The 16,548-nt window shown below is 39.0% G+C and overlaps 1 protein-coding gene across 4 annotated transcripts in view; it reads right to left on the bottom strand.

The window, feature by feature from the left end:
- Window positions 1-15,952: 15,952 nt before the first annotated feature.
- The window catches only part of HECW2 (HECT, C2 and WW domain containing E3 ubiquitin protein ligase 2), a 245,333-nt gene continuing 244,737 nt past the window's right edge, over window positions 15,953-16,548 (bottom strand). For all 4 annotated transcript variants that reach the window (XM_034785543.1, XM_034785544.1, XM_034785546.1 and 1 more), the window contains one exon: window positions 15,953-16,270. In XM_034785543.1, the coding sequence (XP_034641434.1) occupies window positions 16,159-16,270 (112 nt within the window). In that variant the 3' untranslated portion in view covers window positions 15,953-16,158. The remainder of the gene's footprint in view (window positions 16,271-16,548) is intronic.

A 16,548-nucleotide genomic window follows, 5' to 3' on the forward strand; every position in this document is an offset into this window, starting at 1 on the left:
AAACAGGCCAGGCATGATTTGTCCTCTGTAGAGGCTGTTAAAGCTGCCTCACAGATGAAGCATATTTTAAGTTTAGCCTCATGCTTGTCTGCCTGTGTAACACCGACAGACCCCCCCTAGTCATCAGCGGGCAGGATCGAACCAGGGACCTCTGGAGCTTAGTACATGAGCCTTTACCGCAGGAGCTACCTGTTAGCTAAGGCTGTAGAGCAGACTCATTAATTGCTCTCTCAGTGGTCTCGGTGCCACTAGATGCGACAGAACACCAAACCCAGAAGATGTGTGGATTACAGCTGCTCTGTCATTCCTGAAAGGGGCCAGAGGAGCTTGGCAGAGAAGTGCTGCAGCAGGGACTCAAGGTGGCTTCAGCCATGTGCTGCTAAATACCTGGTCAAGGAGTAGAGGAGAGAACAAAAAAGACTGCCCCTATTGTCCTCAAAAGGAAAAAAAGGTGTAGGAAAAATCAGGAGCAAAGACAAGTGCCACTGACTGATGCCACAGAGGCAAAAGATCTGCAGCAGGCTGGAGAATGGGGCATGGCTAGCACACGCTGTGCTACAGCTTTGAACTGCCTCCTGAAACTGTGGACAGGAGAGAAATAGCCCCCACACATAGGGTGACCAGATGTCCCGATTTTATGGTCTTTTTCTTATATAGGCTCCTATTACCCCCCACCCCGTCCCGATTTTTCACATTTGCGGTCTGGTCACCCTACCCACCACACAGCACAATTATGGGAGATGCATGGCTGCAAAAATGCACATTGGTCTCTGAGATACAGTAACTTCTCACTTAAAGTCATCCTGGTTAACGTTGTTTTGTTGTTACGTTGCTGATCAATTAGGGAACATGCTCGTTTAAAGTTGTGCAATGCTCCCTTCTAACGTCGTTTGGCAGCCGCCTGCTTTGTCCACTGCTTGCAGGAAGAGCAGCCCGTTGCAGCTAGCTGGTGGGGGCTTGGAACCAGGGTGGACCGGCAGCCCTCCTATCAGCTCTCCGCTCCCCTAAGTTCCCTGTGCTGTAGCCTCCCAGCAGGCTATCAAGACAGTTCAGCTGTCCCTCCCCCCACTACCATGTGCTGCTCCTCCCCTCTGCCTTGGAGCTGCATCCAGAGACTCCTGCTTGCTGTACAGGGGAGGAAGGGAGGTATAGCTATCATGTGGGGACTGGGCCTAATGTAAGGGTGTCCCCCTCCCCCTGCACCCTTCCTATCCCTTCTCCATATAGAGCAGAGAGGGGAAACAGCTGGAGACAGACAGAGAGCTTGGGGCAGCAGCTGCTGTCTCAACTTCCTGATCCACTTAAAAAGACAATGCACTTAAGAGTGGGTCAGCTTACTTAAAGGGGCAGTGTGCATCTCTCTCTCTCCCCCACACACAAGGTGTGTGTCTGTCTCTGTCTGCTATGCTGTCTCCTCTCCCTCGTGTTCGTGCTGCCTTGTATGAGAGGCTACCTTAACAACAATGTGTTAACCCTTGAGGGCTCAGCCGAATGCTAGTTCATCATTTAGCAGCAAGGCATTCCCTGGGAAATATCCCTCCCTCCTCCACCCTCTAACTTCACCACCTCAACCTAGCTTCACAATCATCATAGCTGTGAACAGTATTAAATTGTTTGATTAAAACGTATACTGTGTATATATCTATATAATATATAGTTTTTGGTCTGGTGAAAAAGATTTCCCTGAAACCTAACCCCCCCTATTTATATTAATTCTTATAGGGAAATTGGATTCGCTTAACGTCGTTTCGCTTAAAGTCGCATTTTTCAGGAACATAACTACAACGTTAAGCGAAGAGTTACTGTATTGTATACTACACGGAAAACACATGCCTGCAACATTCTCTTCCTTGTCTAGTTGTAATGCAGTTTCTTGTCAGACAAGACATTCAACCCATAGCTATCATGTGGGGACTGGGCCTAACCATGTCAACACAAGTTGTATTCGATTATGGTTCTCTCACTGTGTTATAGGCTAAAGAAGCCATGTCATTGAAGAGTCAGTCACAAGAATTACTCAGTAATCTCTGACAATTTATTCTAGTGCCTGTATGAGTGAGCCCAGAACAATCTGCAGGACCTCATTGGAATAGCACTTGGATCTGCACATTTCAAAGAGTGAGAGAGCTATTACTTTGCATTTAGTAATCGTCACATCAGGAAATAACCACATAGGAAAGACCCATATGAATAATAGTTTAAAAAAAAATTATGTGGTGACTATTCAGGGCTTTATTGCTCATTGCTTGGGAAGACAAATAAAAGTTGAAGATATAAAAGCTTCATTTTGGTTTCCAAGAGCGTTTCTGAGGACATACAGTGGCTCTAAGGGCTTTTTGAAACCAGTTGAATCTTTTAAACAAACAGTTCTAAAATGTCTGTGACTGATTTGATTGGTTGCCAAATTGAGTTCCCTTTGTGAGAGGCAATCTAAGCAGTTGCTCTAGAATTTGCAGACTTTTATTTTTGTTCTATCTTTGGTGTAAGAGCAATAACATTAATGTAATGTGAAATTTTAACTCCAGTGATAAATGAGCTAACTACTTCATTTTTTTTTTTTTTGCTGTAGTTTATTTTCAGCAGCTGACTATTATTGGAACCTTATTTGGCTAATGTTATTTTTTAATTAAAGCATGGCAATATAGAATGAAACGACAATCACCTACTCTGGGATAAGTCATCCGGTGGAGGTGATATTTATATCAGAACTTAACAAATAAGGCAACAGAAGTAAAATGCATGATTTTGCTAAGGTGGAACCATTTCTGAAAAATATAGAATGTTTGAATGTACATTTTAAGAATCAGAGCCACATTTTACATCATAACTCACTCAGGACCATCCATCTAGATTTTAGAATTGTAAGTAATAGTGAAAAAATTCTATTACAGTCTTAAATCTTTACTAAGTTCTTCTCATAGAGCTATTACCATCATCCTATGCACTTAGTTTATTATAAATAATTTCAAGTAGCTTTGACAAACAAAATAGAAATGTGCAATGCATGGAGAGATCCATTTGGTTAGGAGTGCTGTCTGCACAGTATGAAAAGTAAACAGCATTCCAAACATACCAAATGGTCCACAAGGTGAAAATTAAAAGATGAATGTAATTAAGAGGATGTAGGTTATTATAGAACGTGGTGCCAAAAAAAGTAAATGACAGTGCTTATGTCTTTCTTTGGCTGTTTGTATCTCCTCACATTCATTCAGGGACAGAACTGCTATGCTTTGTGGTTCTGAAAGCCAAACAAACATTTAAAAAGCCAAGAGATATGGGAGTACTGTGGTAATATTAAATATTTATTTATATCATGCCATGGAGGCATGCATGGCACTTTAGAGAAAAATATAATTGACAGGACTCTTCCCCAAGGACTTTATAATTTTAATTAGATATAAACAGCAAAGATATAAACAGAGGGTGGGGTAGAAGGAATGGGAGGATGAAGGTTACAATAATGCTGGATCATGAAATATGCTTATTGTTATCTATGCATCAGGTTAGTTCATTTAAAAAAAAAACAATATACTATGATAAAATCTAGGGTGGAGGTCTTTAATTGTCAGGTACTATCCTAACTGCCTGAATAGGAATTCTGCTTATCAAAAGCATCTTTACAGACCCTGGGGACCAGCACAGTCTCACCATTCCTTCCTGTCCATGTCTTGTTCCTCCATTAAGCCCAGCCTGGTCAGGCCCCTATGTACGATGTCTGGCCATCTAGTCGATGGTTGGCCTCTAGGTCTGACAGACCTTGGTTGGCTTTTGCATTTTTTTTTTTTGGTACCCTATCATCTGTTTGTCTCCCATAATGTCACTACTATCATAATATTTTCAATTGTAGCCAATCTTATACCCTAATGTCACATTCTAGTCTCCTTTTAACTTCTTTCCCCCAGCTTTGTTTGGTGCAAGGTAGCATAGCTGGCTTGCCAGCACAACACATATTGGGCAGGGCCAGGGCCTGACTGGCTGAAATGTGCTAATTCAATGTATCTCCAGTTGGAGTTTAAAGTTGCCTTCCTCTGGGATGACTCCCTACAATGTGGTCATCTCCACGATCACAGGGGTTGAATCTGGCCTTTGGATTCTGTGAGGCCGAGATGGGGGAATAAGTTCTAGTCAAGGGACTTCTCCTGAGAGCACCCAGCTCCCAAACACATCTAGGGTGTGTCAGAAGCACCCAGCTGATCTCAAATCCTAGGTCAAAGCATGAGAAATACCCTAATTAAGTGGGCAGTTACATTTTGCACCAGGACACCACAGCCACCACGTGGTTTCTGCTGTAGCTGCAAGTAGAGCACACTGCAGTAATCAATTCTGTAGATGACACGTTTATTGATAACTGCACTGAGGTGCATCTGCAAACGGAAATATATCAACATCCTCACCAAACAGAAGTTTCTGCATCTAGAAACAACTAAAGATCCAACAAGATGCTCACACTGTAAACCAGAGTAATAAAAGATACACAAAATTCCTCAGATGAGCAGACAGATATGACCTTTGTATTTCATCCAGCTGTTGCACCCAACCTGGCAGCATCACCTTGGACTGAACTTTATCCAAGCCCCAATCTTGGCTAGAAATTGGGAAGAGGGATCAATTCCTCAACACAGAGAGTTAATTATCATTTATTTAGATCAAACTGTTTCATGATAAGTCTGAATGATGACTGCCTAGGAAGGAGTACTGCAGAAAGGGATCTGGGGATCATAGTGGACCGCAAGCTAAATATGAGTGAACAGTGTAACACTGTTGCAAAAAAAGCGAACAACATTCTGGGATGTATTAGCAGGAGTGTTGTAAGCAAGACACGAGAAGTAATTCTTCTGCTCTACTCTGTGCTGATTAGGCCTCAACTGAAGTATCATGTCCAGTTCTGGGCGCCACATCTCAGGAAAGATGTGGACAAATTGGAGAAAGCCAAAAATGATTAAATGTCTAGAAAACATGACCTATGAGGGAAGGTTGAAAAAACTGGGTTTGTTTTAGTCTGGAAAAGAGAAGACTGAGAGGGGACATAACAATTTTCAAGTACATGTTACAAGAAGGAGGGAGAAAATTGGTCTTAACCTCTGAGAATAGGACAAGAAGCAATGGGCTTAAATTGCAGCAAGGGAGGTTTCGATTGGACATTAGAAAAAACTTCTTAACTGTCAGGCAATTTATTCCAGTGCTTAACCACCCTAGGGAGGTTGTGGAATCTCCATCATTGGAGATTTTTAAGAGCAGGTTAGACAAACACCTGTCAGGGATGGTCTATAATCCTGAGTCCTGCCATGAGCACAGGGGACTGGACTAGAGGACCGCTCAAGGTCCCTTCCAGTTCTATGATTCTACGAATCCAAGAGCAACAGCAGAAAATTTAATCTAAAATGACAGTATCCCACCATTACAACACCATTGGCACACAGACTTCTCTTTAATCCTTTAGACTTCTTTTAATACCTAGACCCTGTAATACCAAGGTAGTAAGAAAATTATCTTAACACTAAACGATAAAAGTTATTGTATATAAGGTGTTACATAACAAAAATGGCAACATTCTTATCAACCATTACAGAAAGTGGGCTATTACCTATTTCTGACATGGCAGAAATATAGAATTGGCTCCAATAAATAACGGACAATATTTCTTGTTAGAACTAGCATAAAAATTATAAAAACGGCTTGAATTCTTTAGCAGGGGACCATTTACTTTTATTACGTTGGAAGCCAGTTTTTCAAGTGTAACTTTCAGCAATTTCTCTGACAATCTATAATAATCTATTGATTATGGGTATTTAAGAACAACAATCACCAGGATCTTAAACATTGGAAGAAAAGTGCCTATTTTCCCAAAGATTTATGCCTATTAAAATATCATGCTATCACATCATAAGCCATTGTCAATAAAATATACCTTTGCAGCTTTCGATCCTCTGTAGAAGAGTAGACATTGAAACAATTTAGTGAATTCTGGTCACTTTCCAAGGGGAGATTCCAGGGCATTGTCCTTTGTTAATTTCATTTATCATAGCCTTGGTTTCAAATGTGTTTCTTTTGCAAAACCTGAGGCAGAATGTTGCAGAGTCTTTACTTTCTCTGTTGCTGAAATGTTGTTCCTTTTAAGATATGTTATTTTCCAGAACACAGGGCAATTAATGTAAGATGATGAAAGTGTCATTAAGATGCTCTAAAAGTTTAAACCTACCGGCCAGGATTTAGAACAATTCATATATGAGAACTAATCTTTTTTTAAAAATTAGACCAAAATACTTTCAGATGCATACAGAAAAAGTTAATTTCCAAAGTTATTTGTAAGAAGATTTATTTTGGATTAAGTGATTTCATGATGGAACAAGGTTTTAAACAAAATAGAGATCAGTATGAAAATAAAATAAATTGTATACAGTAAAACTCTTTCCCTCAACACATTTTTGAATAAGAAATACAACACAAGGTATTCAACACAAGGTAGATAATTATATAAATCTGCAAGCAGCCAAGCATTTAAGTACATTCCTCAAGTACAGGCACTATATAATGCCATCCATGTAACATACTCAGTTAGCTGCATTATCTGCTCTTTCTGCCTTGAAGCAAGGTGACACATAGCTGATGCAATGTGAAATGGAAAAAGAGACATACATCATCCTAACTCTTGAAGTATATTCCCCCACTCCCCTCCTCCCTCATTTTGTCTCTTACGAAAGACACATACTAAACCCAGATGAAACAAACTGGCTTGTAGAAAGGTAGAAAAAATTGGTATTGCATTTGATACACATTCTTCTGGACACTCTCAACTTAAAAAAGCATCGAAAGGCTTAAAAAATATACCATGTGCCCTACTTAATATTTAGAATCTGTGCTTTTTACAGTGCCTGAAATTTTTAAAACAAAGAACTAGTATAAAATTAGATCTGGTAACACTTTGTCAAAAGTAAGGGAGCTGCATGTATATATACCTGTTTGGTTCTGGATGCCTGCATCCCCATTATAAAAACTTATAATCCAATGTGCTTTCAAACATACTAACAGCTCACATTTAATTAGTTTTGATTAAGAAAGAGCAAGCAACGTACAACATGTTGTGGTTCCAGTGTTTCTCACAGCACACACTGGTAACTGTACTCCCTCCCTTCCCCCCCCCCACGCATTCTCCAAAGTTTTCCCTTTTCTCCCCACACCACCTTTTGCAGTTAGCAATGTTCAGCCAGTTACACTGAAGATACCCATACATATAGCACAGTAATTGCTGATCCAAGTTCATGGATACCCCCAATGTTACAGCATTTTGATGAGAAATGGAGTACAAAGATACAGTATCTTTCTATGATTATTTACATACTAACAATACCATTGTGGTTCCCAGTCCCATCTGTGATGCTGATAATAAAAAAAACAGCAGTCTCCTGAATATTGAAGACTAACTGCAAAATAACGTCCTTCTATGTAGAACCATGACAGTCAAATAATATGTACTTTTTCTGTATGAAGCTCTGACCAGCTTGACTAGCTTGTTGAAGAGAGAACTTTCAGGGAGTTTTTGTTCTTTTTATAGCAAACTTTTTCCAATTGTCTTTTTAGATCACAATGGCCAAATCCCCAAATCCTTACTAAGTCCTTACTCAGCAAGCCTCACACTGACATCAGTGGAGTGTTACAGGGGTCAAGGGTCCATGCAACTGAGCCTGATCCAAGGCCCACTGAAGTCAATGGGAATCTTCTTATTCACTTCAGAGGGCTTTAGGTCAATCCCCTGGAGAGAAATTTCACAGGAGGCCCAGGTTAGCAGAAAGTCCTCATGGGAGTTTCATGGTTCTTGTGCTGCAACCAAAATGTCCCCCATCCCACCCCAAAATACATATAAACAAATAAAATCCATCACATGGAGTTTCCTAAATAAATACTGATTAATAACTGCGTTAGAACTTTAAGATTCAGACCATCATATCTAAAATGTAAGTTAGTATCTGGAACAATGGCTTAAACAGCTTCTTATCCAATACTATTTCAGTTGCAAATATATCCAGTAATAAGCATAACAGTTATTACCTGTAAACTAAAATAAAAACCTATGCACCACCCTATATACAACCCTCCATTATCCTGATAACAGTTCAACTATTAAATAAATAAATAAATAAATAATTAAAAAAAAAATAGATGTGTAAGTTAGACTTCTGAAACTCCAGGTCAGACTATGAAGACTTTTAATATTTCTTTGCTAAAATAAGTCTTACAAGTGCAGGAAATATTAATTAACTTATTTATAGATTTATGGTACTTTTCCATTTATGTGTATTATTTGGTGTGGATTTTCAAGCAAATGCCTCACTTCACAATGCAGGGTTTCCTTTTGTTATTAGTAACTGCGTGTGCACTGCACAGCATACTCCCCAACACGATTCACAAAAGTCAATATCATCTCTTCCTCTCCACTTTTTGTTTCTGCCCTTTCAGTTTTGTCTTCACTCAGTAGCATTACTCCACGGCCGCTGTTGTGTTGTTCAGCTCCCACTGCATTTTTCATGTCATGCCCACTGTGTGTGATTACCATACATTATGGTAACAGCTGCTCAGCAGCTACAATTACATTCCTGAACTGGCATGACTCAAGAGGCATCAGTAGTTACTTCTCTTCTAATTTTTTTTTTTTAAATATCCAGCTTCGGGCCCCAATGGGAAACCAGGAAATCAGCAGCCAACAGTACAATCAAATCCAATGTCTCAGGCAAAATTTTCATATTGTACCAGTCACATCTGTACAGTTGGAGAACATGATACAGTCCTAATATACCTACCTACCTATTTAAAGTATAATTTTCACGATGCAAGGTAAAGATGCTTAACTGCTGACTCAGTAAAATGTGCCAACACTTGATTATACCACCAAACAGGAAATGGAAACATGGGAGGAGTGCTAGAATCCCAAGCTGTCCTTCTAGAAGAGCCACCTTTAAGTACTTTATGGGCAATGTACTCCATCTATAGAAGGAAATATTTTGGCTGTAATCATATATATCACACCTTCCCCAGAAATCTCGATCAGTATTAACCTATGCCCTGGTAAGGGGCTTTCACTGATCTCTTAGCCGCAACGCTTGGAGGTGAGAAAATAAATTAAGTACGTGCAAACACGCCCACAGGGCTGTACTGGGGGTGGGGGTGGGGTGCAGAGCCTGGGGCAGAAGTGACAAATCTATCACTTACAGGACTGACCTGTCACTTCTGGGACCGACTGCGCTGGCCAATCACACCGGGGCCCGGAGCAGTTGCCCCGATTCGCTGTACTGAAGGGACAGTTCTGCATGCAAAAAACCTGTTAACTTCAAGAAACTAAATTCAAAAAACATTTAGCTACTTGGATTAGTGGAGCTAGACTTGTAGCAAAGGAGACGTGTTTAATTCCTGAGGAAAAAGTGCAGCAAGCCATAATCTTAGCTTCACTATCCCAACTCTGACACTAAAGTATCATGGATGATTGGTTGCTCTTGCTTGTTGATTGTAGGTTGGGTGCGGCGACAGTCCAAATCATATGCAACTCAAGTGGGAGAAGAGGGTTGCTCGGAGGCTGCCCAAAATAAGGAAGTGAATGAAAGCACAAAGAGCTCCACTTTGACTAGTCCCCATTTTAAGAGTCTTGTAGTCCCATAGATTTTAAATTAGAAGTTCCCAGTGGAGAACTCTGGTAAATTAGTGGCATAATATGGCTCTTAGTTATTATTTATGGGGAGGTAAGGACTTTTTAGTTGTGGATGAATGAGAAATTCCTGTCTGTACAAAGAAAAAAACCCACCATATACTGAACAATGAAGCAGCACTTCCATTAGAAACCTTTTTATTAAAAAAAGTTTTAGGGGGTGATAATTGAAAGAAACAAAGCTTGGATGCATTTTGCCTTCATCATAATATCAAACAATTTCTTAGAATATTTTTCAGTGGATATTCTGTGATGTGCTCTAATTACATCTGGTAATTAAAGAAAGTTAAAATTGCCAATGTATTGATTCAACATGGGGCTAATTCACTGTTACAGTAACTTTTTGCAAATAATTTCAGAAGGTGTTTTATTACATTTTACAAATGTACAGATATATTACACAATATCTGTATTCCAAAGGATCCTTTACAATGTGTTGCCATCTTTAAACTGCAGCCAGACTGTGTAGTCAAGGGGAGTTTTCCTGAGTACTGATGAAGAGTCATATGATGCCACTGATTTTGAAGCAGATCTTCCCAATGAAATTAATCATGAGTTCAGTTAAAAACACACAGGGTATATCATGGCCTTGGCAAAGGCCTGTTAGGATGGCATCCCTGATTTTTTAAAGGGACACAGCCAGGCAGGTTAGACTCAAATTAGGTTTCTTTCAAATAAAATATGTAAAAAAAAAATTAGAAATATTTTCATAAAATTATAAAAAAATTCACTAAGCTAGTACATGAGAATAGAAAGTGCAATTGACCAGAAACTGACCATAAGCAACACCAAACTGACCACTCTATTTGCATTGTGCATGTTGAAAAATATGCAAAAAGTAAAACAAAAATTGCAAAGTGTATTTAATTTTATATGCTTAGTTTTAACAATCTAAACGGTTACTAGTAACTGAAAAAGATATTTTTAAATATAGCTCTGAATCTGACAGTATCCATTTAAATAATATATATATTTTTAAAATGCCTATGTAATCTGTATTTATTTTTCTAAGAGACAAGAGCAATTTCAAATCAGCCTTTGTAGTATTTTATGTTAAAAATATTTAACCAAAGGACTAGAATAGTTCTAAAACAGCCATTGTAGTCACTCAGATACAATTTTAAAGGCCTTTCATTTGCAATCTGTTAACAAGGCATCATTGAAAATTTCTGCCACTGCCCCTTGGATTATCCAACAATGGCTGGTCACTTGGGAAAATTTTAAAAATCAGGTGTCAGTAATCATTTTGAAATTTTGTTTGGGGTGGAGAGGTGCTGGAGGAGGAAATAGAAAACTCATTTTTGGATGATGGAGTGGGATTTAATTAAAAACAGGTCCTACCTTGTAAAATTGATGTTAAGACAGATGTCTATTATCTCTTCAAAGCAGATATTACTTAATGCTTAATTCCCATTAGTGTTACTAGGAGCAAATTTTCCTCTTTCCCCAAATCAATGGCAAGATAGATAAATATGAGCAACAGTTCTAAAAACTACCGTAATTCAATACAAACAAATTTAAACCTTTAAACGTTATTCAAACTGCTTTGTATTACAGTATGGAAATATCAAATTATAAAGACTAGTCAAACACAGTTAATATAGATTTACCATTTATGCGTAAATTCTCTCAATCCAGAACACTGTCTCTGCAAACATCTCAATGACTATCTTCAAACAACACTGTAGAGATTCATTAATTCTGCAGAGATGTCATGGCATCTGCAATTAAACACTGCAGAGATTACTTTAGCAACCACATGATATCAGTCTTAACACTGAAGCCATTTTGGACTTCTAGAAGCACTGAAAAAGCATAGCAAACCACAACATTTTTAAAATTTCTGTAATCTAAAAACAAACCAACCACCAGTTCAATGTTCTCTGCCAGTTTCCATCATGCCAGACACTTTCTTTTAGATGCTCTGCCAGAGTGCTACTGTCGGATTTTCAACTTCCTTTGAAGATTATATATTACGTACAGCAGAACCTCATAGTTACGAATACCAGAACTACAAAGTAACAGTCAGCCACACATCTCATTTGGAACCGGAAGTACACAATCAGGCAGCAGCAGAGACCAAAAAAAGGCAAATACAGTACAGTGTTAAACATAAACCATTAAAAAAGCAGCATTTTTCTTCTGCATAGTAAAGTTTCAAAGCTGCATTATCAATGTTCAGTTGTAAACTTTTGAAAGAACCACAACATTTTGTTCAGAGTTATGAACATTTCAGAGTTATGAACAACCTCCGTTCCCGAGATGTTCGTAACTCTGAGGTTCTACTGTATATTCACTATATACTGTAAGACCTGGGGTGAACAACTTTACCGTGAGGCTTATGTGTTGCATAGCTGGCTCTGAGCACTGAGATGATTTCACCGACTATCTCTGAATGATATTAACACCTTTATTTATGGTATGTCCCTGGTCCACAACATGGATAACGAAAACAATTTATTTAACTATGAAAAGTTATTTTTTTTATTGTGAAAGTGTAACAAAGATTAACTGGGAAAAGAAATCTCTGCTTCCATTTTGCAGAGTGAAGGTTATGTTACAAAGAAATTTATTTTGGGCTGAGAGATTCCTTTAAAAAATTAATATATAATCTGTTGCTGAGGGTATTTCTTATCATAACAGAAGGCTCTCTCATGAGTTGAGTGGTCGAGAAAACCGCTATAATAAAGTAAAAGGTTCTGACATACATACCTTGAATAAGAGACTACATATGACATAATAGGCATCTGTGCCTCTGATAGTTGGGATGTGTTCATTAATTAGATGCTATTCCAACATATTTGGCAGAGACAATGATTAAGTTCACTAGAGCTGTGCAAATCACATCCCACCTTCCCATTAGGAGAAGCCGTGCTTCAGGGCACCCAAGGTTGTGATTTACCCAAGAAGAAGACAAGAGACCCCTTTCCCTGGCAGTTCTGCCACGGGAAGAAGTCTACCTGCACCACTTGCTTTCCGTGTAGTGCTGGCTGGCTCAGAGTTCCCTGTCAAAGCAGGGGACGGGGCTGTAGGTGCCTTAAATCTGCTGCTGTGAACCCCAAGTGGGCTTTCCGCCATATAAGGATACTGGAGATTATGTTGGCCCAAGTCAGTATCATGCAGTGGCTGAATGGGGCCCATTAATTCATTCTGCTCTGCTAGACTATTCAGTTTCCTCCCCAGAAAGAAAGCTCCTTATCAGCCAAGTAAGATCTTCTAAATGATATTGCTTTAAGCCAGGGATTTTCAAACTTTCTCCCCATCCACAACCTCCACACCAGTCATCGTCGCTTGTTATGAGTTCAACCCCCCACAATCCTTGTATTCACACCCTGCAATCTTCTGGAGGAACCCAGGGCTGGCTTTCGTGGGATGGGGTGTTGAATGGGCTCTGGTGCTGATGGGTGACTGCTGCTGCTGGTGGGGTAATGGGTGTGTGGGGCTGTTAATGCTTCTATGGTCCTTCCCTTCCACTCCCTTTTTCAGGGAAGCATTTCTTAAAATACAGCAAGAAGCTAGCTGAGGGCTGTGAGCAGAAGGGGCTGCAGCATCAAGGCAGCCAGCTCCCCATCACCTTCAGATGGCACTTCCTTAGAGTCCAGTGTAGTACAGGCAAGACAGGAGGAGGGAACAGAACTTCTCCCCTCCCCTTAGTTTGCTTCGCCTGGATCTTACTGGTTGCTGGGTTTTCTCTTTTTGCTGAGACCTGCCACCCTTGGTGATCCTGCTGGAGATCTGCAGAGTCCTGGATGCTCACCGACTGATGAAAAGGGCGGAATACAGAACAAAAGTAAGTAGTACATCTCATTTTTTAAATAAAAGATGACAAGTGCATTTATTACTTTTGGTTTGTACAAAAGCATAGCTTAAATGCAGCCTGATATAAACTTTTGTGTCAAATATTTAACTCTTAATTCCAATGAGTTTCTGGATTGATGTTTGTAGATCTGTTCTCCTGCAAGGATCTCTTTTTAGGGAAAAGATACTGTAATATTACAAGAGCCAAATTCTGTGGTTCTTAGCCCATCAAAAGTTTAATTTGGCTCTAAGTGACTGGAGTGTCAGATACTTAATGAATTTGATCACATGAAACATGAGCCATGCTGAAATGACCTGCTCACAATAAATTTATCTACTGTGTATCAGTTCTTTGATACAACACATGCATTAGCAAACCCTGGACCATTAACGTGATATCTTAGCAAACACTGATAAACTTGGATGTAAAAATAGAATAATACAGTTTGACTTTTCTTTGCCACTTAGTACAAGCCAGGAGCAGTTTAAGAAAACTTGTGTGATTCCAAGATGCCATTGTTTTAGGGAGGAACCCATTATTTGTAAAGTCAAAAGATATTTTCATTTTATTTTTGACAGTGGGGTTTCCTCAATTATCTGAATACAGGCATTATTTCCTATATCGTTTGGGGAATGCAGGGGTGGGGAGTGGGGAGAGGGGAGAGGGATCTGAGGCAACTTAAATTTACCCAGCACCCCGCTCCTACCACCACAACAGCATCTACTTTCTCATTGTGAGGGTGAAAAAGTAGTCTTTGCTGACAGCAGCTTTATTGCCATTCCAATGTTCACTTGAGTGGATGGGTGCTCCCATGGTTATGAATACAGAAAATAAGCACGTCACCTCACTGAGACCCCTATTCAACGAGAGTCCCCAGAGTGGGAATCCTGAGGTTACTCCCAAACTTAGTTCTCCCACAAAGCAGGTCTTGAAATGCTCGAGTGCCATCAAAAGGAACACAAAGAGCTGTATTTCTGTTCTTGCCATTCAACATCCAGTTGAAGTTTTCTGGAACTCTGGCACGATGTATGTAGTATTTCTTAATGGCTGTACAAATGCACAGATGCAAAACTAATCTAGGATTAAAGATAGTTATGAGGAATGGGTGCAAGTGATGCCTGTGCACTTTGGCAAAATTAAGCATAATTAAATTGGTGGATTCATGCAGTTTTTGATATACCATTGAAAAGGACTCCATTTTAATTAACATTGATAAGAAAACTACTCATCAGTGAAAACGCAATTAGAAAGACATTACGAACAGTTTATAGCTTGGAGGTGTTCACTGATAAAGGAGAGTGGAATCATTACTATTAAAGGTTCATCCTCTTAAGTGTCGCAAATGGTTTCCCCAATAAGCTAGTGAGTTTCACGGTGCTGTACAAATAATAGTTGCTGGGAAAATATGAAACATCTGTATTACACTCAATCCCTTAAAGGTTATTTGATGGATGAAAAATTAACCAAATGCATTTAAAATAAATGCATATTACAATATCACATGTAGTGATTTTTACAAAATTATTACTTATGTGCACAGTCCTGATATCTATAGACATGGCACTGTGAAGAAAGTTCGGTTCTTAAGAAGTTATTTTCTAGATACTTGTAAGAGTGATGCAGTTTGCGGTCAGTCTGATCATAATGTCCCTTCAACTTTGGTACATTCAGTGCAAAATATTTTTGGGAATTTCTTACTCATATAAAAATAAAAGGCATTTTTTCCTTGAGAGTGCTTAAAGAATAAAACACTAGCACAATGTCTGTTTATGCATGAAAAGTGAAATGAACAGAAATAGCATTTAGTATGCTAGTTTCTTATTTACACTCTGAGGAACTTAACATAATGAACCTATAAAAATAAAGAGAAGTCACTGTGTAAGTTTTTTTTCCTGATATGCTGTGGTAAATTGATACTTATTTTTTAAAACAGTTTCCATGCAGTATAAAGCATAAAATCAGTCATTATTAAGTTCTCCTTATAATAGCTCATCATTTGCCATACACGCGCCCACTTGCATATACATTTTCACAAACCTCCTTATTGCAAGCCATTGTTGTGACATCCCATGCTACTGATTTTCCTTCAAATTCACTTCTGCCCCAGGAAGCTGAAATCTATGATGCACACCATGCAGGGACTCGTAGTCTTAGGTATAGCAAGTAATGGATATTCTGTTATAGTATATGGCATAAAGTAACATATTTTTAGGAAACTTTTTTTTTTTAAATAAAGAATTCCATAGTTTGATTTTAGCTAATTTAGGGGTGGGCTAAACGATTTCACATTTTGACTTGAACTTTACATTCAAGGACTTTGGTGAAATCCAGTTTCAAGATACTTATCAGATTTTGCAGTAGCCACCTTGCTGATCATGCATGGTCACATCTTTTGCTTGAGCCATAACAAACATGGCAGTCAAGAAAAACTGTTTATTGCAAGACTGTTAGTTTTCCCTGCACTCCAGTATTACCGTAGAGTACTCCGCCACTATCACAATGCTTGTAACTGCTTCCGAAGCAAGATTTACTCATTGATGGAAATCTCATTATTTGAATTGCATTGTAAAACAATTTTCCTCTAAGAATCCAATACAAATGTTCATTCATTCTTGAGAGGACAGATCCACAAACGTCCAAAGAGCTGGGCACTGTGGTTTGCGTATCACTCAAGTCCAAAGGTACTTGTCTCTTCAACTGCTGTCAACAGTTTCTCACAGAGCATGGAGAATGATGGGTAAGGGGGAAGGTCAAGACGATTGAAACATGTATGAGCCCTGCAAAAAACAAAAAAAGTGACAAATAAGCAAAGGTCATTTAGAAATTCAAATGAAAGTAACTGAAAATTCAGGTGCGCTAGAAGGTCCTTTCAAATAACCATGCTTTGTGAAATGATATTGTGTTACTGAAGACTGTTATTTTCAAGTTAAAAAAGAATTGTCAAGGATACTTTGATACCGTAATGTGGATCACAAGTAGTAGCCTAAATTTTGCCTGTAAAATGTGCACACACAAAATGTGTAATTTAGGGGCACAATTGAGGCAGTCTGTTTTG

The sequence above is a fragment of the Trachemys scripta genome, chromosome 11 (genome assembly GCF_013100865.1).
Source record: "Trachemys scripta elegans isolate TJP31775 chromosome 11, CAS_Tse_1.0, whole genome shotgun sequence".
Lineage (NCBI taxonomy): Eukaryota > Metazoa > Chordata > Testudines > Emydidae > Trachemys > Trachemys scripta.